Source organism: Rhinopithecus roxellana, chromosome 6 (assembly GCF_007565055.1).
Source record: "Rhinopithecus roxellana isolate Shanxi Qingling chromosome 6, ASM756505v1, whole genome shotgun sequence".
In the NCBI taxonomy this organism is placed as follows: domain Eukaryota; kingdom Metazoa; phylum Chordata; class Mammalia; order Primates; family Cercopithecidae; genus Rhinopithecus; species Rhinopithecus roxellana.
Window position 1 is genome coordinate 16,043,233 of NC_044554.1, and position 23,317 is coordinate 16,066,549.

The window sequence follows — 23,317 nt, forward strand, 5'->3', positions numbered from 1 at the left end:
GTGGTGGGCACCTGTAGTCCCAGCTACTTGGGAGGCTGAGGCAGGAGAATGGTGTGAACCCAGAAGGCGGAGCTTGGAGTGAGCTGAGATCGCACCACTGTACTCCAGCTTGGGCGCCAGAGCAAGACTCCATTTTGTAGGGTTTTTTGTGTGTCTATCTCTTTCAGTTCTGCTCTGATCTTAGTTATTTCTTGCCTTCTGCTAGGTTTTGAATTTGTTTGCATTTGATTCTCTAGTTCTTTTAATTGTGATGTTAGGGTGTCGATTTTAGATCTTTCCAGCTTTCTCTTGTGGGCATTTAGTGCTATAAATTTCCTTCTACACACTGCTTTAAATGTGTCCCAGAGATTCTGGTACATTGTGTCTTTGTTCTCATTGGTTTCAAAGAACATGTTTATTTCTGCCGCCATTTCGTTATCTACCCAGTAGTCATTCAGGAACAAGTTGTTCAGTTTCCATGAAGTTGTGAAATTTTGAGTGAGTTTCTTCATCCTGAGTTCTAATTTGATCGTACTGTGATCTGAGAGACAATTTGTTGTGATTTCTGTTCTTTTACATTTGCTGAGGAGTGCTTTATTTCCAATTATGTGGTCAATTTTAGAATAAGTGTGATGTGGTGCTGAGAAGAATGTATATTCTGTTGATTTGGGATGGAGAGTTCTGTAGTTGTCTATTAGGTCTGCTTGTTGCACAGCTGAGTTCAGGTCCTGGATGTCCTTGTTAACCTTCTCTCTCATTGATCTATCTAATATTGACAGTGGGGTGTTGAAGTCTCCCATTATTATTGTGTGGGAGTCTAAGTCTCTTTGTAGGTCTCTACGGACTTGCTTTATGAGTCTGGGTGCTCCTGTATTGGGTGCATATATATTTAGTATAGTTAGCTCTTCTTGTTGAATTGATCCCTTTACCATTATGTAATGGCCTTCTTTGTCTCTTTTAATCTTTGTTGGTTTAAAGTCTGTTTTATCAGAGACTAGGATTGCAACCCCTGCTTTTTTTGCTTTCCATTTGCTTGGTAGATTTTCCTCCATCCCTTTATTTTGACCCTGTGTGCATCTTTTCACATGAGATGGGTCTCCTGAATACAGCACACTGATGGGTCTTGACTCTATCCAATTTGCCAGTCTGTATCTTTTAATTGGGGCATTTAGCCCATTTATATTTAAAGTTAATATTTTGTATGTTAATTTGGTCCTGTCATTATGATATTTGCTGGTTATTTTGCCTGTTAATTGATGCAGTTTCTTCATCTCAGTGATGGTCTTTACAATTTGGCATATTTTTGCAGTGGCTGGTACCAGTTGTTTCTTTCCATGTTTAGTGCTTCCTTCAGGAGCTCTTGTAAGGCAGGCTTGGTGGTGACAAAATCTCTCAGCATTTGCTTGTCTGTAAAGGATCTTATTTCTCCTTCACTTATGAAGCTTAGTTTGGCTGGATATGAAATTCTGGGTTGAAAATTATTTTAAGAATGGTAAAGTGCAGTATTTGGGCAGGAGTGCCCCGTTTTTCCAGGTAGTCTGTCATAGCTTCCCTTGGCTAGGAAAGGGAAATCTCCTGATCCCTTGCACTTCTCGGGTGAGGCAACGCCTTGCGCTGCTCTGGCTCGCCCTGTGTGGGCTCCACCCACTGACCAACCAGTCCCAGTGAGATGAACCAGGTGCCTCAGCTGGAAATGCAGAAATCACCCGTCTTCTGCATCGATCACATTGGGAGCTGCAGACAAGAGCTGTTCCTATTCGGCCATCTTGGAATACCCCTTGTCTCTTGGTTTGTCTGTCCCTCTTTCCCTATGTGTGTGTACACACATATATACACATATGAAATATACATAGGAAATATACTATTAAATAAATCTACATTTTCTGAAGGAAGGAAATGGACTCAAGATGCAACATTCAGGGTTTCAGTTTGACCTAAGATTTTCATGATAGCAATGGTAGTTGAATAGCGGAATGAGTTTCTGAGAAATAGCAAGGCATGCTTATCTGGAAGCTTTTGTTTATTGAGGTACATATTATGTAACATAAAATTCACCTTTTTAACCATTTTAAAGAGTACAAGTCAGTGGTTTTTATTATATTAACAATGTTGAGCAACCATCACTATTTAATTCTAGACCATTTTCATCAGCCCAAAGAGAAGGCTCATACCCATTCTGCCTTTTGTTTCTTTTCTTACACAATTGCTCATTGAGGAAGCTCCTATATATTCCTACTTTGCTGAGTGTTCTTATAAAAGGGTAATGGGATTTTGTCAAATGCCTTTTCTGAGTCAACTGAAATGGTTTTCCCCTCCTTCCTTCTATTAATATCATGTATATTACGTTGATTGATTTTTTTTGTCTGTTGAACCACCCTTGAATTCCTGAGATCAGTCTCGCTTGTTCGTACATCATGGTGTATAATCCTTTTAATATGCTGCTGGACTCTGTTTGCTAATTTTTTTTTTTTTTTTGAGACAGAGTCTCCTTCTGTCGCCCAGGCTGGAGTGCAGTGGCCCGATCGCAGCTCACTGCAAGCTCCGCCTCCTGGGTTCACGCCATTCTCCTGCCTCAGCCTCCCGAGTAGCTGGGACTACAGGCACCCGCCACCTCATCCAGCTGGGTTTTTTTTTTTTTGGTATTTTTTAGTAGAGACGGGGTTTCACTGGGTTAGCCAGGATGATCTCAGTCTCCTGACCTCGTGATCCGCCCGTCTCAGCCTCCCAAAGTGCTGGGATTACAGGCTTGAGCCACCGTGCCTGGCTGCTAATATTTTTAAAAGGATATTTGCATCTATATTTAAAAGGAATATTACTCTGTAGTTTTTCCTTCTTGTGGTGTCTTTGGCTTCCTTATCGGGATAATATTGGCTTCATCGAATGAGGTAGGAGGTATTTTTTTGGGAAGAGTTTGAGGATTAATGTTTGGTTTAAGGTTTGAGGATTAAATGTTTGGTAAAATTTGCCCATGAAGCCATCTGGTCCTAGGCTCTCTCTTGGAGGTTTTTTGTTTGTTTGTTTGTTTGTTTTGAGATGGATTCTCGCTCTGTCACCCAGGCTGGAGTGCAGTGGTGCAATCTTGGCTCACTGGAACCTCTGCCTTCCGGGTTCAAGCGACTCTTCTGCCTCAACCTCCTGAGTAGCTGAGATTACAGGTGAGTGCCATCATGCCTGGATAATTTTTGTATTTTGAATAGAGACAGGGTTTTGCTACATTGGCCAGGTTGGTCTTGAACTGCTGACCTCAAGTGATCCACCTGCCTCAGTCTCCTAAAGTGCTGAGATTACAGGCATGAGCCTGGCCTTGTTGAAGGTTTTTTGATTGCTGATTTAGTATTTTTATGTATTATAGTGCTATTTAGATTTTCTGTTTCTTCTCGAGTCAGTTTTGGTAGTTCGTGTGTTTCTAGGAATTTGTCAATTCCGTGTAGTTTATCTAATTTGTTGGGGTACAACAGTTCATAATATTCTCTTATGATCCTTTTTACTTCTGTAAAGTCAGTACTAATGTACCCACTTTCATTTCTAATTTTAGTAATATTAGTCTTTCTTTTTGTTTTCCTGGTCAGTCTAGGTAAAGGTTTGCAAATTTTGTTGATTATTTCAAGAAACCAACTGTTTGGTTCTTTTTTCATTGTTGTAAAAAATATATAACAAAAATTACCATTTTAACCACTTTTATGTGTACAGTTCTGTAGCATTAAGTATATTCACGTTCTTGTGCAACCATCATCACTGATGCATCTCCAGAACTTTTTCAGCTCACAAAACTGATAGTTTGTACCCATTAAGTACTAAATCCTCTTTTCTCCCTCCTCCTGGGTCCTGGCAATCACCATTCTACTTTCCATCTCTGTGGATTTGATGACTCTAGGTGCCTATAAGTGGAATCAAACAATAATTGTTCTTTTGTGCCTAGCTTACTTCACTTAGCACAGTATCATCAGGGTTTACTCCTTTTAGCATGTGTCAGAATTTCCTTTTTAAGGGTAAATAATATTTTATTTTATGTAATACCACATTTTGTTTATCCATTCTTCCAATAATAGACACTAAAGTTGCTTCAGTCATTTAGGCATTGCAAATAGTAGTACTATAAATATGGGTATTCAAAAAAAACTTATTTTTGTTAATTCTCTATTTTCTATTTTCTGTTTTGCTTATCTCCACTCCATTTTTTTTTTTTTTTTTTTTTCTTTTTTGGTGAGAGGGTCTCACTCTGTTTCCCAGGCTGGAGTACACTGGCATGATCACAGCTCACTGCAGCCTCAATCTGATGGGCTTAAGTGATCCTTCCACCTCCCACCTAAGTAGCTAGGACTACAAGTGGCCACACCTGGCTAATTAAAAAAAAAATTTTGTAGAGACGGGATCTGACTGTGTTACCCAGGCTGGTCTTGAACTCCTGAAGTCAAGAGATCCTCCTGCCTCAGCCTCCCAAAATGCTAAGATTACAGGTGTGAGCCACTGCACCCAGTCCACGTCAGTCTTTATTATTCTGGTTGACGTGGGTTTTGTTTGCTCTTCTAGTTTCTTCAGGTTAAAAGTTAGGTTATTGATTTAAGAACTTTCTTTTCTTTTATTCTTTTTTTAAAATTAACATTTATTTAGAGATGGAGTCTTGCTCTGTTGCCCAGGCTGGAGTGCAGTGGCTTGATCTTGGCTCACTGCAACCTCTGCTAGTAGAGATGGGGTTTCACCATGTTGGCCAGGCTGCTCTCGATCTCCTGACCTCAGGTGATCTACCCGCCTTGGCCTCTCAAACTGCTAGGATTACAGGTGTGAGCCACTGCGCCCAGCCATAAACTTTATTCTTAAGAGAAATTTCAGGTTCTCAGCAAAATTGAGCAAAAGGTATAGAGATTTCCCATATACTTCCTTCCCTGACACATACATAGCCTCCCCACTATCAACATTACCAACAAGAATGACACACTTGTTACAATTGGTGAAGCTATATTTACACATCATTATCACCCAAAGTCCATACTTTATATAGGATTCACTCTTAGTGTTGTATATTGTATGACTTTGGACAAATTTACAGTGATATTTGTGTTCGCCATTATAATATTGTACTGAGTAGTTTCATTCCTTTAGGAATCCTCTGTGCTGTGCCTGGTCATCCCTCCTCACCCTGCTAGTTCCTGACAACCACCACTCTTTTTATTTTCTACATAGTTTTGCCTTTTCTGGAATGTCATATAGTTGGAATCATACGGTATGTAGCCTTTTCAGATGGGCTTCCTTCACTTATTAATGTGCACTTAAATTTCTTTTATGTCTTTTCACAGCTTGATAGATCATTTTTTTAGTGCTGAATAATATTCCATTGTCTGAATGTACCACCAATTTACTAACTCACCTATCGAAAGACATCTTGGTTCTTTCCAAGTTTGAGCAAATATGAATAAAGTTGTTATAAACATTTGTGTGCAGGTTTTTGTATAGACAGAAGGTTTCAACTCCTTTGGGTAGATACCAAGGAACATGAATGCTGGATTGTATGGTAAGGGTATGTGCTGTTTTGTAAGAAAGTGCCAAACTGTCTTCCAAAGTTGGCTGTACCATTTTGCATTCTCATCAGCAATGAATGGGAGTTTCTGTTGCTCCACATCCTCATCAGCAATGAATGGGAATTCCTGTTGCTCTACATCCTCATCAGCATTTGGTGCTGTCACTGTTCTGGATTTTGGCCATGCTAATAGGTGTGTGGGGGTATCTCATTACTGTTTTAATTTACATTTCCCTGATGACATTTGTTGTGGAGCATCTTCTCATATGCTTCTATCTTTCTGGTGAGGTGTCTGTTAAGGTCTTTGGCCCATTTTTAACCAGGTTGTTTTCTTACTGTTTTGTTTTTGTTTTTGTTTTGAGACAGAGACTTGCTCGTTCGCTCAGACTGGAGTACTGTGGTGCAATCTTGGCTCACTGCAACCACACCTCCCCAGTCAAGCAATTCTCATGCCTCAATCTCCTGAGTAGCTGGGATTATAGGTGTGCACCAGCATGCCTGGCTAATTTTTGGAGTTTTAGTAGAGATGGGATTTTACCATGTTGGCCAGGCTGGTCTTGAACTCCTGACGTCAAGTGATTTGCCTGCCTCAGCCTCCTGAAGTGGTGGGATTACAGGTGTGAGCCACCATGCCCAGCCTGGATTGTGAAGTTTTAACCACTATACATAAGATAATATATGTATCTGAGGTCAAGATAGCCTGTAAACATTTTCTTTGTTTAAATTTTTAATATTTTGTGTCTAAAATATATTTCACATAGTATTTATCTGAAAGTGTACTTCTTAGTACCATTGTCTTCATCACAGAAACAACTGAGCATTCAAGCCTGAGTAGACCTTGATCTTTTTTAAGGAAGCAAAGGTAATGTCTGTCTTAACTTAGTAATATTTTTAATTTACTGAAAATTATTTAATCAAACCCATTTTAATTCCAGCAAACTTGAGTGTATCAAAGATCAAAACCATTCTTAACACATGGACACATAGAGGGGAATGATGGACACTGGGGCTTACTGGAGGGTGGAGGGTGGAGGGTGGAGGAGGGGGAGGATCAGCAAAAATAACTAACACATACTAGGCTTAATACCTGGGTGACTAAATAATCTATACAACAAACCCCCGTGACATGAGTTTACCTATATAACAAACCTAATACATGTACCCTTGAAACTGAAATAAAAGTTAAAAAAAAAATTCTCAGAGATGTTTTAGTTTTTCTATTGTTTCTCCTGCCCCACTCCCACCCCCTACCCCAGCTAAGATCAGTTCATCTATTGGTGTGTGGAGAATTACACACATTTCTGGGAAGATTGGTTTTCTGACAGTTAGATTGAAGATAAATTTTGGCTGCTCTTTTGGGCTGTGTGGCTGACTGAACACAACAGTTGTAATCCTTATACCAGTAAAATTTTAGAAAATTAACTGTAGAATGTTATCTTAAATATTTAAGGCAGGGTACAGTGCCAAGGCACGTGGATCACTTGAGGCCAGGAGTTTGAGCCCAGCCTGGCCAACATGATGAAACCTTGTCTTACTAAAACTACAAAAATTAGCCAGGTGTGGTGACGTGCGACTGTGGTTCTAGCTAGTTGGACGGCTGAGACATGAGAATTGCTTGAACCCGTGAGGTGGAGGTTACAGTGTGCCAAGATCATGCCACTGCATTTCAGCTTGGGTGACGGAGCAAGACTGTGTCAGAAAAGAAAAGAAAAAAAAAAAAAAAAGGCTGGGCGTGGTGGCTCATACCTGTAATCCCAGCACTTTGGGAGGCCGAGGCAGGCGGATCACGAGGTCAAGAGATTGAGAGCATCCTGGCTAACACGGTGAAACCCTGTCTCTACTAAAAATACAAAAAATTAGCTGTGCATGGTGGCGGGTGCCTATAGTCCCAGCTACTTGGGAAACTGAGGCAGGAGAATTGCTTGAACCCGGGGGGTAGAGGTTGTAGTGAGCCGAAATAGCGCCACTGCACTCCAGCCTGGGCGACAGTATGAGACTCTGTGTCAAAAAAAAAAAAAATCCTTAAAAGACAGATGAGGGCACAGACTTACAGATTTTAGACAAGTAGATTCTCATTATTGTCCAGGCACGGTGGTCCTATAATCCCAGCACTTTGGGAAGCTGAGGTGGGCGGATCATTTGAGGTCAGGAGTTTGAGACCAGCTTGGCCAACATGGTGAAACTCTGTCTCTACTAAAAATATAAAATTTAGCCAGGCGTGTTGGCGGGTGCCTGTAATCCCAGCTACCCGGGAGACTGAGGCAGGAGAATCACTTGAACCCGGGAGGCAGAGGTTGTGGTGAGGCAAGATGGTGCCATTGCACTCCTGCCTGGGTGACAGACAGAGGGAGGCTCCAACTCAAAAAAAAAACATATCTTCATTACTGAATCCCTTCGATTTGCCAATTTGCCGGAGCAGGAGACTCAAGATTTCTCAGAAACAGACATGAATTGATCCAGGGTATAGGCTCCAGAGGATGGAATGCTGAATGAATGAAAAGCAGTGCTGCTTAAAGTTGAGTATCTTTTTCAAGTAACTAGGCATTAGGTCACAGCCAACTCAGGACTCAGGAGGACTCTATTTATAGTAAATCTTATTTACTTCAGAAAAATCAGAGAATCTTACGACTAGGAAAGGTTGTTTTGTTTTGTTTTGTTTTTAACTTATTTTATACAAATACCCAAGTGATACATACATTCAAATATGTATATCTCAGGACAGTAGTAATTTTTAATACCATAAAATATACTGATTTTTGTAACCTTATGAACTTGTATTGTCTGTCGTAAAAAAGAGACATCCAAAGGCAAGTTACTAGAGTAACTGTCAAGTAAGAAATTGGTGGAAGAGGAAGTGTCTAATTGTTCATTCCATCATGAATCAACTACACTTCCCTGAAAAAGTTTAACTCCGATGTAGAAAAGGGGCAAATCTTAAGGTTTGAAAATACACTTTGGTCTTGACCCTGAGAGATGTTAGGAATGCCTACTGACTTACTTTTGGATGTCCTGGATTAATTCCTGTTTTGATGTGTTCAGGAGCTTTATTTCCAAATACATCCCTGGGGATTAAATTGAATATAAAAATCAACGAATAAAATCCCTAACTAGCCTCTAAAAATTATACCAGAGAACAACTTGGGCCGTGTCTCTGAATCAAGTTTCATCTCATTTCATTCCAGAATCCTCTTGCCTCCAATATGATTCTCTTGTCACACCAGGCTTTTTCCATCATCAAATCTTGGCTCTTTCAGGTCCTATGTCCTTAAAATTCCACTCTGATGCTCATGAACATAATAAATGAATTTATAAATAAATGAACTTGTTACATCTCTCTGGTAACATTTGAAATGTAATAGCTGGCTTTCATGCCTCATAGTGAACAATGTAGGGATTTGCATGAAGAAGTAATGTCTCTAAGTCCCCACCTCTGACCCAAACCACTGGGTGGAGTGGTTAGAACCTCACAATCCAGTCCAGGCTCAGTGGCTCATGCCTGTAATCCCAGAACTTTGGAAGCTGAGGTGAGCAGAACACCTGAGGTCAAGAGTTCGAGACCAGCCTGGCCAACATGGCAAAACCCCCGTCTCTACTAAAAATACAAAAATTATCTGGGTGTGGTGGCGGGCGCTTGTAATCCCAGCTACTTGGGAGGCTGAGGCAGGAGAATCGCTTGAACCCAGGAGGCGAAGGCTACAGTGAGCCGAGATTGCACCACTGCATTCCAGACTGGATGACAGAGCGAAACTCTGTCTCAAAAAATAAATAAATAAATAAATAAAATAAAAATAGAACCTCACAATCCAGAGTTATTTACTGAAGCATTAGCTCTGGCAGTTCTTCCGGCTTCCCATTCTCTTTGTTTCCTGTATATAAATACAGATCGAAATGTCTTGGACAAAAGATTTTCTCCTGCCAACTGCCCTCATGAGTGCTCCCCCACTTTCCTGGTACCTGCTCCTCTTTGGGGTTTAGTTCTAGAAGTTCTGGTGCCAGACAGCCACAGACAAGGGTAACTTTTACAATGCTGTGCAGCCCTGCATAGCAGAAAGGGCTTAGGCAGATCTCAATCCTGGCCCTGCCACTTTCCAGCTGTGTGATTTTGTCCAAGTTACCTCAACTCTCCACCTTGATTCCTCATCTATAAAAGGCAGACAGTATTACCTACCTCAGAGGGATTTTGTGAGAATTAGAAGTGGAATATGTGAAGCTCTTAGCACAGTGTCTGGCATGTAGCATGTGCTTTAAAAATGTGTGGCTAAGTGTGGGGCTTACACCTATAATCCCAGCACTTTGGGAGGGTGAGGTGGGTGGATCACTTGAAGTTAGGAGTTCAAGACCAGCCTGACCAACATGGTGAAACCTTGTCTCTACTAAAAATACAAAAATTAGCCAGGCATGGTGGTGAGCACCTATAATGCCAGCTACTTGGGAGGTTGAGGCAGGAGAATCGCTTGAACCTGGGAGGCATAGGTTGCAGCTAGCTGAGACTGGACCACTACACTCCAGCCTGGACAACAGAGCAAAACTCCCATCTCAGAAAAGAAAAAGTGCCTAATGCTATTTGTTATATACCATCTTCCATGCTCTGGGAGTTTGTGCAAATATCAAATAAGGTGGTTATTTGCTAAACTTTGTAGGAATACCTTGATAGAAGAAATGAAAACGTATTCAACTCAGCATGAAAGGAAATTGTATATTAAGAGGAAAAAGTAGTTATCTCACTAAGGACATGTGTATATTTCTTTTCACTTTATTTTTATCTTTGTAGAATATGACTATCTAAATGCAAACTGATGGGATCAGGGTCTAAAATCCTCCACTGATTTCCTCTTTTGCTGGTGATGTAGTTCTCTAGGTGAGCTCATTTTAACCTGCAAACCCAGACCACGAGGCTTCTTTTGGGCACCACCTCCTCCCTCAGTGGCCTCATATTATTTCCTATATTTTATTCTGGCTTCATCCCAAATACTGCCCCCAAATCCTAACTTCATTCTTTATTTTATGGTCCTTGACATATTAGCTTAGCAGGAAGGACCCTTTCTCACGGACAGGTGGATTCCCAGTGTGAACCCTGCTCAAAACAAAAACAAAAACAAACAAAAATGGTGTTTCCACATTCACCAGTGTTTATACCTCTTCAGGGTTCATGCTTCACACCATCTACAGCTGTTAATCAGGGTCCTAGCTTCCAACCAGCTTCCAACGTAATTCTCGCATTCTCTACTTACTGTTTGTGCCAGTTCTCTTTCAGGTCTAGCTTGACAGTGTTTTGCAAGGATCAGTGAAGGGTGGTTGAGAATTTGGATGTATCAGGACCTGATTTTGGAATGCACATAAATCAGAAATGGAAATTTATTTAATGTATAAGATGACTTACTGAAAAAAAGTAGAGGGGTGGGGAATGACATTTTATTATAGCAGCATTTGTATAAAATCATTTTGATCATCTTTAGGTAAGGGAGGAGACCACTCCTCATATCATCTTATGCCCAATTTCTGCCTCCAAAGAAAGAAGCAAAAACTAAAAGGTAGAAATGAAATCCACAGGCAGACAGCCTGGCGCTGCACCCTGGGCCTGGTAGTTAAAGATTGACCCCTGACCTAATCAGTTATGTTATCTATAGATTACAGACATTGTATAGAAATGCACTGTGAAAATCCCTATCTTGTTTTGTTCCGATCTAATTACCGGCACATGCAGCCCCCAGTCATGTACCCCCTGCTTGCTCAATCAATTATGACCCTCTCACATGCACCCCCTTAGAGTTGTGAGCCCTTAAAAGGGACAGAAATTGCTCACTTGGGGAGCTCGGCCCTTGAGACAGGAGTCTTGCTGATGCCCCTGGCAAATAAACCCCTTCCTTCCTTTAACTCGGTGTCTGAGGAGTTTTGTCTGTGGCTTGTCCTGCTACATTTCTTGGTTCCCTGACTGGGAAGCAAGGTGAATGGCGGGTGGTTGAGGCAGCTCATTAGGCGGCTTAAGCCTGCCCTGTGGAACATCCCTGTGGGGGACTCTGACCAGCCCGAGCTATGCGGTCCCGAGAGTGCTCTCAGGTAGGCATTGTCCCCGGTGGGACGCCTTGCCAGAACAGTGTGTGGCAGGCCCTGGTGGAGGATCAACACAGTGGCTGAACGCCGGGAAGGAATGAGCACTTGGAATCTGGACATCTAAAACGTGGTAAGACTAGTCTTTGAAACTTGCCCACTCCGTTTGAGTGGAAGCGTGGCCTGATCACTCATGGCGTGCCTTTATCGGCACTTTGGTTTTGGTTTTGGTTTTGACTTGGTTTGAATTGCTTGACAGGATTGGTCTTGGGAATTTGCCTACTCCATTTGAGTGGAAGCGTAGCCTGATCACCCATGGTGTGCCTATACTGGGCACTTTGGTTTTTGTTTTTGACTTGACTTGGCTTGCTTGATACTTTGGTTTTGGTTTTGACCTGGCTTGGATTTCTGGATACTCTGATTTTGGTTTTGATTTTGGTTTGGTGCAAACTGCAAAAGTGTGTGTGTGCCCTTTTTACCCATTCTTTGTTTTGTGGTGTGCGTGTGGTGTGAGCGTGGTGTTTTGTCTCGAAGAAGCATAGGTTAGGCACAAATAAGCCCACCCTACTAGGAACTATGTTGAAAAATTTCAAAAAAAGGATTTAAGGGAGACTATGTAGTACTATGACACCAGGAAAACTTAAAACTTTGTGTAAGATAGACTGGCCAGCATTAGAGGTAGGCTGGCCATTAGAAGGAAGCCTGGACAGGTCCCTTGTTTCAAAGGTATGGCACAAGGTAATCTGTAAGCCAGGGAACCCAGACCAGCTGGTTTTAGACCTCCCGCCCCCAACACACAGTGGTTGAGAGAACAGCAGCATAAGCGGCAGGCAGAGGCAAGGAAAGACCAGCAGAGAGAGAGAAAGGAAAGATACAGAGAGGACAAGAGGCAACGAGAGAGGAAGAGACAGAGAGGAAGAAACAGACAAAGAGTGAGTCAAGGAGAGAGAGACAGAGACAGAGACAGAGAAAGAGAGAGGCAGAGAGAGCGAAGAGACAGAGGCAAAAGGAAAGTCAGAGAGAGAGTCAAAGAGAGAAAGAGAGAGATATATAAGTAGTTAAGAAAAAAAAAGTGTACCCTATTTCTTTAAAAGCCAAGATAAATTTAAAACCTATAATTGATAATTGAAGGTATTCTCGTAACTCCAGTACCACTTTGTTGTCAGTGTAAACAAGGGCATATCCGAAAGCACTGAGACCTTCCTATCAAAAATCCTTTACCCAGTAACCCACGGATGCCCAAATGCATTCAATCTGTAGCGGCAACTGCTTTGCTAACAAAAAAAAAAAAAAGATAAAAATAAATAAATAACTTTCAGAGGAAACCTCATTGTGAGCACACCTCACCAGTTCAGAAGTATCCTAAGGAAAACAAAAAAAGGAAAAAAAAGGGGGGGTGGGCGGAATTTATATAGAAAGAGTATTACATGGTAAATTTTTGTCCTGAAATAAATTAACTGGTTTTTAAAAAAAGAAATATTTGTAATAAGTCAGAAAGTTGAGGCATGTCGAAAAATTGCCTGTAAAAGTCGTGAAAGAAAAAGAAAGGTTATAAAAAAAGGGTGTTAAAAAAAGTATGAAGAAAATGTTGTATAATTTAAAAGTAACTAGGCCTCCTGAATGTAAAACTGTTGGAAAAAAAAAACAGTTTATGTGCAAGGTGTATAAGAAAAGTAAAATATACTTTTGGTAAAAGGATTATAAAGAGGCATAAGAATGTACATTTTTACCTACATTAAAAAGTTTTAAAAAATTATTGTTTTGAAGGTTTAAGCAAGTTTTAAAATGTTAATTGTAAAGAAAATTCTGTGTGTAAACATATTAGCTAAAGTTAAAGAAGTATCATCCAGTTTTTCTGTGAACTGGACATTAAAGTAAAAGCATAACAGGTTTTTCTTAAAGCACCAACCTGCTCTTTAGCAAAAATTATAGAAAGTTAAAAAGAGTCTATGAAATCTTACCTTATGGTCAAACATTAAAAATTAGATAAATATGTCTGCAAGATTTTATTAAAATTAGGTTTAACATTAATAACACACTAATATAAAGATAAAATTTAGCTTATCTGGTATAAAAATCATACGAGAAGCATTGTTAGATGTAAAATGGTATTTGGCTTTCTTTGGTTTAAAAACTAATAAAAACAGGTGCTAAAGGAAATTTCTCACTAAAAAGGCACTAAGGAGTATAAAGTCTACTACCAAGGTCCCCACATTTAAAACAAAAGGTCAGTTTCTTAAAAATTATATACTTGGTTTATCTTCCACTTTCTTGTCTCGCAAAAAAAAAAAAAAAAAAAAAAAAGCAAAAAACAAAGTCTTTTAGCACATGTACCACCCCTAGAATTTCTGGTAAACCAGCACCAGCCTGAAGATCACATTCTTATTGAAAGGTGGAAAGAAGAAAAACTCGAGCCAGCCTGGGAAGGACCCTACCTTGTGCTGCTAACCACCAAGACTGCTATTCATACAGCAAAAAAAAAGAAAAGAAAAGGATGGATTCATCACACCCGAGTCAAGAAAGCACCACCTCCTCCAGAGTTGTGGGCCATAGTCCCAGGGGAAAACCCTACCAAATTAAAGCTAAGAAAAATTTAACTCTTTCATCTATTCTATTACTTTTTCTTCTTTCCTCGTTCTGTTGTGCTGACCATCTGGTTATTAACATAACCAAGTCGATTTTGCCTCAAACTATTGCATTTAATGCTTGCCTTGTTATACCCTGTGGGGACTTGCCAAGTCAAAGACAGCTTTCTACTTCAGAAAAGTACTTCTGTCCCTCCTGACTCTCCTCAGACTAGGCGTTAGTAAACAAGGACTATTTAATCTGGGGAGATTTCAATAAAGACCCTAGTGCCAACCAGGAGTCTTGCCCCCCGATGTAGAGCTTTCATGCCATAGTTGGTCCAACGTTTTGTGGACCACTAAAGAGCAAGGATGGACTGCCCCAACCAGTTTTTGTTATTTCCTAAAACCATACATTCATTTTACTAGAGGATCATAGAAGTTAAAGACTTAAAACAAACTTTAGCAATTAAGACAGGATACCAAGATGCAGATGCCTGGTTAAAATGGATCAAATATTCCATCTGCACGTTAAACAAAAGCAATTGTTATGCTTGTGCACATGGCAGGCCAGAGGCCCCGATTGTCTCCTTTCTACTAAGGTGGTCCTCCAGTCGACCGGGTGTGGGCTGCATAGTAGCTCTTTTCCTGGATTCTACAGCCTGGAGTAATAAGTCCTTAAAATTTGGACTTGTACAGTAAGGACTTCAACTGACCTACCTCAGACTGAGAGCTGTTCCCAGTGTATACACCAAGTAGGACAAAAGGTTGCTATGGTCCTATTATTTCATGGTTATTATAAGTGTACTGGAACTCTAAAAAGAACTTGTTTGTATAATGTTATTCTATACAAGGTATGTAGCCCAGGAAATGACCAACCTGATGTGTATTATGACCCATCTGAGCCTCCCATGACCACAGTTTTTAAAATAAGATTAAGAACTGAAGACTGGTAGGGGCTCGTAAGTGATACGAGTAAAGTGTTAGCCAAAAGAGAAAAAAAAAGGGTGCCCAAACAAGTCACCTTAAAATTTGATGCCTGTGCTGTCATTAATAGTAATAAGTTAGGAATAAGGTGTAGTTTTCTTAATTAGAAAAGAGGCTATGTGGTAGAAAATAAGTACATCTGTCATAAATTAGGACTATGTGGAAATAAATGTAAATACTGGTCTTGTGTCATTTAGGCCACTTGGATAAAAAAATAAAATGAAAAGGATCCAGTCCACCTTCAGAAAGGAAAAAATGTCCCTTCCGTTACTAAGGGAGCTAGTCATAACCAATCCCCTAGATCCTCATTGGAAAAAAGAGGAACGTGTGACCTTAGCAGTCAATGGGGCTGGACTGGATCCTCGAGTAAATATCGTGGTTTGAATAAAAGTTTATAAACACTCTCCTGAGCCAGTATTTCAAAGCTTTTATGATAAACTAAAAGTGCCGGTATCAGAAATTCCATGAAAAACAAGAAATTTGTTTTTGCAATTAGCCGAGCACGTAGCCCAGTCTCTCAATGTCACTTCATGTTATATAGGTGGAGGAACTGTAATAGGAGATCAATGGCCATAGGAAGCCCGAGAATTAGTACCTACAGACCCAGTTCCTAATGAATTTCCCAGCCCAAAAGAATCACCCTGATCACTTCTAGGTCCTAAAAGCCTCAATCATTAGACAATACTATATAGCAAGAGTGGAGAAGGACTTCACCCTTCCTGTAGGAAGACTACATGGTGGAGTTCAAACCACACAGAGAAAAATCCATTCAGTAAATTTCCATAGTTGCAGACTGTTTAGGCCCACCCAGAATCCCAGGACTGGACGGCCCCCAATGGGCTATGCTGGATATGTGGACATAGAGTCTATGCTAAGCTGCCTGACCAGCGGACAAGTAGTTAATGTTATTGGCACTATTAAACCATCGTTCTTCCTACTGCCCATAAAAACAGGCAAACTCCTGGGCTTCCCTGTCTATGCTCCCTGTGAAAAGAGAAGCATAGCTATAGGAAATTGAAAAAATAATAAATGACCCTCTGAGAGAATCATACAATATTATGGGCCTGCTACTTAGGCACAAGACAGCTCATGGGGATACCAGACCCCCATTTACATGATCAACTGAATCATACGGTTACAAGCTGTATTAAAAATAATCACTAATAAAACCAGCAGAGCCTTGACTATTCTGTCCTGGCAAGAAACTCGATGAAAAATGCTATCTATCAAAATAGATTAGCTCTTGACTACTTGCTAGGAGCTGAAGGAGAGGTCTGTAGGAAATTTAACCTTACTAATTGCTGCCTACACATAGATAATCAAGGGCAAATAGTTGAAGACATAGTTAGAGATATGACAAAACTGGCACATGTGCCTGTGCAAGTGTGGCATGAATTTGATCCTGGGGCCATGTTTTGAAAATGGTTCCTAGGGCTAGGAGGATTTAAAACTCTTGTAATAGGAGTATAATAAAGAACCTGCCTACTGCTCCCTTGTTTGCTACCTGTACTTCTTCAAATGATAAAAAGCTTCATCGCTACCTTAGTTCACCAAAATGCTTCAGCACAAGTGTACTATGTGAATCACTATTGATCTGTCTTGCAAGAAGACATGGATAGTGAAAATGAAAGTGAGAACTCCCACTAATAAAATGAGTGAGAGTCTCAAAAGGGGGGAATAAGGAAGGAGACCACCCCTCATATCATCTTATACCCAGTTTCTGCCTCCAAAGAAAGAAGTAAAAACTAAAAGGCAGAAATGAAATCCATAGGCAGACAGCCTGGTGCTGCACCCTGGGCCTGGTAGTTAAAGATCGACCCCTGACCTAATCGGTTATGTTATCTATAGATTACAGACATTGTATAGAAATGCACTGTGAAAATCCCCATCTTGTTTTGTTCTGATCTAATTACCGGTGCATGCAGCTCCCAGTCACATACTCCCTGCTTGCTCAATCAATCACAATCCTCTCACACGCACCCCCTTAGAGTTGTGAGCCCTTAAAAGGGACAGGAATTGCTCACTTGGGGAGCTTAGCTCTTGAGACAGGAGTCTTGCTGATGCCCCTGGCCGAAGAAACCCCTTCCTTCTTTAACTTGGTCTCTGAGGAGTTTTGTCTGTGGCTCGTCCTGCTACATAGGTATGCACAAACAGCTATTGAAAGGCATGTAAAAATGAACCAAGTTTTTTTTTCTTTATTTTCAAAAAGCAGTAAAAACATTTATACAGGACATTATGAAAGTCTAATGCCATCATTAGGACCCAACTGCTGCAGGTTACCAGTGTGGAATCGCATATCACCAGATGCTGTTCCACAAATGGACAGGCAAACAGGATGACAATTCCCTTGATTACTATAATAGTCACAATAATACTTAGCATAATTAAAGAAAGCTTCCTTTAGCTGGATTACCCTGCATAAATAGGCAACACAGTTAATCAAAATGTAAACATATGTTTTCTAACACCAGTATAGAAAATACAAAACTAATTGCAATCAGAACAATTTCTACCTTATCCCACTATAGTGATTATTACGCTTTGCTTCTTTGCGGTGTGATCTCTATGTTTTTTTTCCCATTCATCATCTTCTGTGTCCTGGTCAAATGACTCAGGGTATGCTGGTAACTTGTCTTTGGGGCATTCTTCATAGTAACTTCTAATATATTTTCCCACAGACCACCCTTTGTATTCTTCAGGCATTTTGCATTCCAGGCCATTAAAATGGACGTTGTAGTGGTGCTTTAACCAGTAGTAGAGGTAGTGAATGTTGTAGTCACATCTCCAAGGGTTATCTCTGAGCCACAAGAGTTTCAAAAAATACAAGTCTTCTAATACGCCATAGTCAAAGTTTTGCAGACTGTTGTTTGATAAATCTAATTCTTCTAAATGTGTGAGCCCTAAAAAAGCAGCTGGAAACAGAAAATATTTATTGAGCCTGAGTAATTGAGTTAATCACTGTATGGTATATCAAAAGGACAAATACAAGTTTTTAAAAGAGGCTTAATTTTCCCCTTTGAAAATAAAGAGATTTCTCTTCCCTTCTTTTTCCCAGAGCTTTTGCTCTAGAAAACTTTTAACTATAAGTACTTTCTCCTCCCTTTGAAATGTCTTTAAATCCTTTTGAAGACCAGATAGGCTTTTTTTATGATGCAAGAATGCCTTTTTCAAGGACCTGGGAGCTATCTCTTTGAAATGTAAACATCAAGGAAGATGGTACCTCCATCCCCCAGCGCTGGTGGGAGGGTGGGGTCCTAACTTTGGCAAGAACTTGCTTCCAGTTGCAAAACTACCTCCTGTCATGCAGACAGAAATTTATTTTTCTCTGAATAAGGCCAATAAGCTAATACAGATGGTCACCCCATTTACCAGGTAAAGTTAGGATGAATTTTGTGTGACAAAAGGTGTTGTCAAATCTTCCTTACAGACTCATTATTGTTTGTCCTGAAAACATGTATGTAATGGGTAGTATCTGCTTGGCTACATAGGGTCGAGATTCCTGTAATGGGTGGTATCTGCCTGGTTCCATAGGGGTGAGAGTCTTTGCAGTCTGTTAGTGGATTGCCTGTGATATGCATCGCATTCTAGTTTAATGCTTAGTCAATAATGAAAGTGTTTTCTTTCATTACCACCTTTATGGAGAGAGTTTCTGGATTGAAGGAAGGTTTTGTTTTTAATTATATTTCTCCATTGTAAACATGTCTAAATGCAAAATTGTGAAATATATTGTTACTCAAAGCTTTTCCCTTGATTAGTTTTACTAGAATACAATATTCAGTTTTAAGTAAGCTTTTAAAAATGTATTTTGGGCTCATGTTTTTTTTTTTTTTTTTCTTTTTTGATACTTACTTGGGGAAAAAAAGATGCTACAAAAAAGAGAAATGAATTAAGAAAATATTTCACATGTAAGACAAGTGCAGATAAAAATGAAAAATGTGCCAGGTGGTGATTTGACAGTTCCCTGGGATATCAGTAACCCTGAAAATGCCTAGAAAACAAACTTTTCCCAGTGTTGGGGGAAGGGTTCTATTCCTGTTGAGTCCAAAAACAAACAATTTTTTCCAACATTTTGAAAACATCTGGTTGTATTTTGGCAAACTATGGTAGCTATCAGCTTTGAATCCATATGTATTTAATTTTGCTGGAGGCTGGATAATTAAAACCAATACAAAATATAACTGAAAATAAAACAACAAAAAGCTTTTTTCCCCCTTTAAGAGCAAAGAAGTCTACACTTGGGTCATCTGTATTCCAGTTGATATGGACCAGCCAGATACTCCAGAAATACAAATATTTTGTTTCTATTTCAAATATTATCTCATTATTGTTTTAAAATACCCTTGTAGAGCATAGCGTCCTTATTTTGAATTAGGAAAATATGTGGTCACACCATTACTATTAACTATTTTCATATTATCTGTTCTCAGAAAAAACCCATAATTCCCCCTTAAAAAAATAACTTTCTATTTTGGTACCAAGCAATGTCTTGGGGGTAGGGGACAAAAGATCAGCCCTTGTGTTCTGAAGATACTGGATTTTTTTCTATTTGGTAAAATTCTGTGAGTCAGTGATCTCACAGATTTACTTTTCTCAAAACATTAGACTTTGAGATTAAAAGCATATGTAAACATTCCTAGATTTTAGTTTGAAAGTGTTGTATATTGTTACTTAAACCATATATATTCAGGCACTTGGGAAAACTAGTTTTTGTCTGTTTCTTAAAGGAGGTAAAAACCCCCTAGTAGGGTATCTTCTTTCTCTTTTCCACAACAATGTCTGGCATTTTATATGATTGTTATTCACGTCTTTTAAAGTCTGGCGACTCCCACTGCATTTGTATACTTACCAGCAAAAATCATTCAAGTAAGTCTACTTGCAGGGTTTCATCCCAAAGACCCTGAAATATAGGAGACCTTTCATTTTAAAACTTCTTTAGGTTATTTTGCCTTAACTGCTGAGATACTTTTTTGTTTCAAAAGAACTTTTTTGTTCCAGGAAAGTGCTTGGCATTTGGTAGGTGCTTAATAAATATTTATTAATGTAGAAAATACGTTCCTGAGATTGAATTGAACAAAGAGGGAAAAGAGAGTACCACCGCTGATGATAGAGACCATTTTGTGTCAGCAAGGAGCACACATTTGGTGAACAAGATTAAAAGACCTTCAGGGGATCCTAAGGACAGAAAAGGAATCCCTGCAATTATGGGAATTCCACAACTGATGAAAAGTATCAGTTATGGAAAACCTGTGAAAAACATCAGTAGAAGCAAGGCAAGTCCATTTTGCACTATCTCTTTGCATTGTCTTGTCATTTTTCTCGAGTTTTATTTATATGCTAGTTTTGTTGTAACTGTTACTCTTTACTTTAATACATTTAACTTAGGACATATAACTATTATAATCTCTCTCTTTTTTTTTTTTTTGAGACAGTTTTAAAACTTGGTTTGCGTTAATAGTAAACTACGGTTTTGCTTGTAGATGACAGCAGAAGGAAATCAGACACTTGCCTAAGGACCTTTGGAATGGCTTTTGTTTGTCCTGCGATTCTTTAGTTTGTAACCACCCAGTGGGATCACCTTGCCCGCTGCCTAGACAGAGTCGATTTATCAAGACGGGAATTGCAGTGGAGAAAGAGTAATTCACGCAGAGCTGGCTGTGCGGGAGACCAGAGTTTTATTATTACTCAAATCAGTCTCCCTGAGCATTCGGGCATCAGAGTTTTTAAAGATAATTTGCTAGGTGGGGGCTTGGGAAGTGGGGAGTGGTGATTGGTCAGGTTGGAGATGGAATCAGGGGGTCGAAATGAGTTTTTCTTGCAAGAAAGCGTCTCCACTTCCAGATTCTTTACCCTGTGCCCTGGCTTTGTGGACACAACACTGGCTACCAGTGACTGACTTGCACACTAATATAATGCTCACTTCATTTGTGGGAAGGGTGTTTGTAGTATTCTCATTTACTGAGAAATGAAAATTGCTTTTGACTTCACAGTTCAAACATACTCCCAAGTTAGCATCATCTGTAACAGGCTAAGGTGTAAGTGTAGCATACTGCTGTCTCTTGGGAAATTTTAAAAAATTATGATTTTCTAATTTTTAAAAAGATGTTAATTCTAAAATATGCCCTTGTGGCTCCAGAATGTTCATTCTAATTTTTCACTTTTATTGTGTTAAAATTCTAATGATCTATTAATGCTATTAGATTATCACGAAGAAAAGCAGGGGAAACAATTGTACTCAAAATGTTTATAACATTACATTACATTATTAATAGTTTTAATAATCATTTTCATAGTTAGAACTTTTCAAATTGAAGTAGCCTAGTGAAAGCACTTGTGTGATATATGTTATAAATCTGGTCAATATTGCAGTAATTCTCAGTTCTTTCCAAATCCAAGGTGTTTACTTAATTTACCAAGCTCATTTTCGCCAGTGGCTTTGCTTAGCAAATGGAGAAGAGATTTGAAGGACGGGAAAGAGAATTGGTCTTGATCTAGAACTAGATATAATATGTCTGGCTCTGGTTTGAGCATATTTTATCCTAATTTATGAGCTTAGTGCTTAGAAGTTTGTTTCTAATTTATTCTAAACAAGATGGGGCTTAATGAATAGCAAAGAAAATTCCAAATTTGAATTTCCCTTTAAAAATCACTACATTTAGGCCGGGCATGGTGGCTCACGCCTGTAATCCCAGCACTTTGGGAGGCCGAGGCAGGCGGATCACGAGGTCAGGAGATCGAGACCATCCTGGCTAACACAGTGAAACCCCGTCTCTACTAAAAATCCAAAAAAATTAGCTGGTCATGGTGGTGGGTGCCTGTAGTACCAGCCTCTTGGGAGGCTGAGGCAGGAGAATGGTGTGAAGCCAAGAGGCGGAGCTTGCAGTGAGTCTAGATTGCACCATTGCACTCCAGCCTGGGCGACAGAGCGAGACTTCTTCTCAAAAAAAAAAAAAAAAAAAAAAAATCGGCCGGGCGCGGTGGCTCAAGCCCGTAATCCCAGCACTTTGGGAGGCCAGACGGGCGGATCACGAGGTCAGGAGATCGAGACCATCCTGGCTAACACGGTGAAACCCCGTCTCTACTAAAAAATACAAAAAATTAGCCGGGCGACGTGGCGGGCGCCTGTAGTCCCAGCTACTCGGGAGGCTGAGGCAGGAGAATGGTGTAAACCCAGGAGGCGGAGCTTGCAGTGAGCTGAGATCTGGCCACTGCACTCCAGCCTGGGCGGCAGAGCGAGTCTCCATCTCAAAAAAAAAAAAAAAAAAAAAAAAAAAAAAAAAAAAACAACAAAAAAAACACTACATTTGGCCAGGTGTGGTGGCTCATGCCTATAATCCCAGCACTTTGAGCCAAGGTGGGCAGATCACCTGAGGTCAGGAGTTCGAGACCGGCCTGACCAACATGATGAAACCCCATCTTTACTAAAAATACAAAATTAGCTAGGCACAGTGGCACATGCCTGTAAGTAATCCCAGCTACTTGGGAGGCTGAGGCAGGAGAATTGCTTGAACCCAGGAGGCAGATGTTGCAGTGAGCTGAGATCACACCATTGCACATTGCACTCTGGCCTGGGCAACAAGAGCGAGACTCCATCTCAAAAAAAAAAAAAAAAAATCACTACATTTTAGCATACTACTGACCATTTGCCATATATTACTTTAAAAATCTATTCTATAACACACTATTTGGGCTAACAATAAATGGTAGTAATATGTGGTATTACATACTTGATAAAGCAGCAGTTTGGCAAGTATTTCTCTGAGTGCCAAATAACTCCTAATATAAGTGTCACGTTTAATTAAAACTTGTACTTTATTATTTAGTTCAGTTATTTTTAAACTAAATTTACTGTATATAAGTGTTGCCATAGAAAAAAAATCACAGAACACTTGCCACCCATTGAAGGGGCTATACAGGGGAACTTACCGGGATCGATGAATTCAATGCCATTGCTGCTGAGGTTTAATTTCTTCAGCTCATGAACATCTTCAAATTCCTTGGGTCGAAGCTGGTTGATTTTATTGTATGATAAATCAAGTTTAACAATATCTGGAGGGATGTTGTTTGGCACTTTTTTCAACTCTGGAAAATTTAATAATATTTAGGTTGTTATGCTCTTTTTGCCCCCATTTTCTTGGTCACCGTTATATCTGTGTGATTGAAGAATCAGCTCTTAAAGGAAAGGGGTAAGGGATATCTAAAGCCAAAGAAAGTCGGTATGAAACAA

General features: G+C 39.8%; 2 protein-coding genes across 2 annotated transcripts in view; one reads left to right on the forward strand and one right to left on the reverse strand.

Annotated features, from left to right (window-relative positions):
- FBXL13 (F-box and leucine rich repeat protein 13) overlaps positions 1-23,317 on the forward strand; it is a 277,423-nt gene that overhangs the window by 114,199 nt on the left and 139,907 nt on the right. The window lies entirely within an intron of this gene.
- The window catches only part of LRRC17 (leucine rich repeat containing 17), a 37,888-nt gene continuing 31,833 nt past the window's right edge, over positions 17,263-23,317 (reverse strand). Inside the window, exons 3-4 of the mRNA XM_010377634.2 lie at positions 23,017-23,172; positions 17,263-18,005 (exon numbers count right to left, since the gene is read on the reverse strand). Of these exons, the coding sequence (XP_010375936.1) occupies positions 17,608-18,005; positions 23,017-23,172 (554 nt within the window). The 3' untranslated portion in view covers positions 17,263-17,607. The remainder of the gene's footprint in view (positions 18,006-23,016; positions 23,173-23,317) is intronic.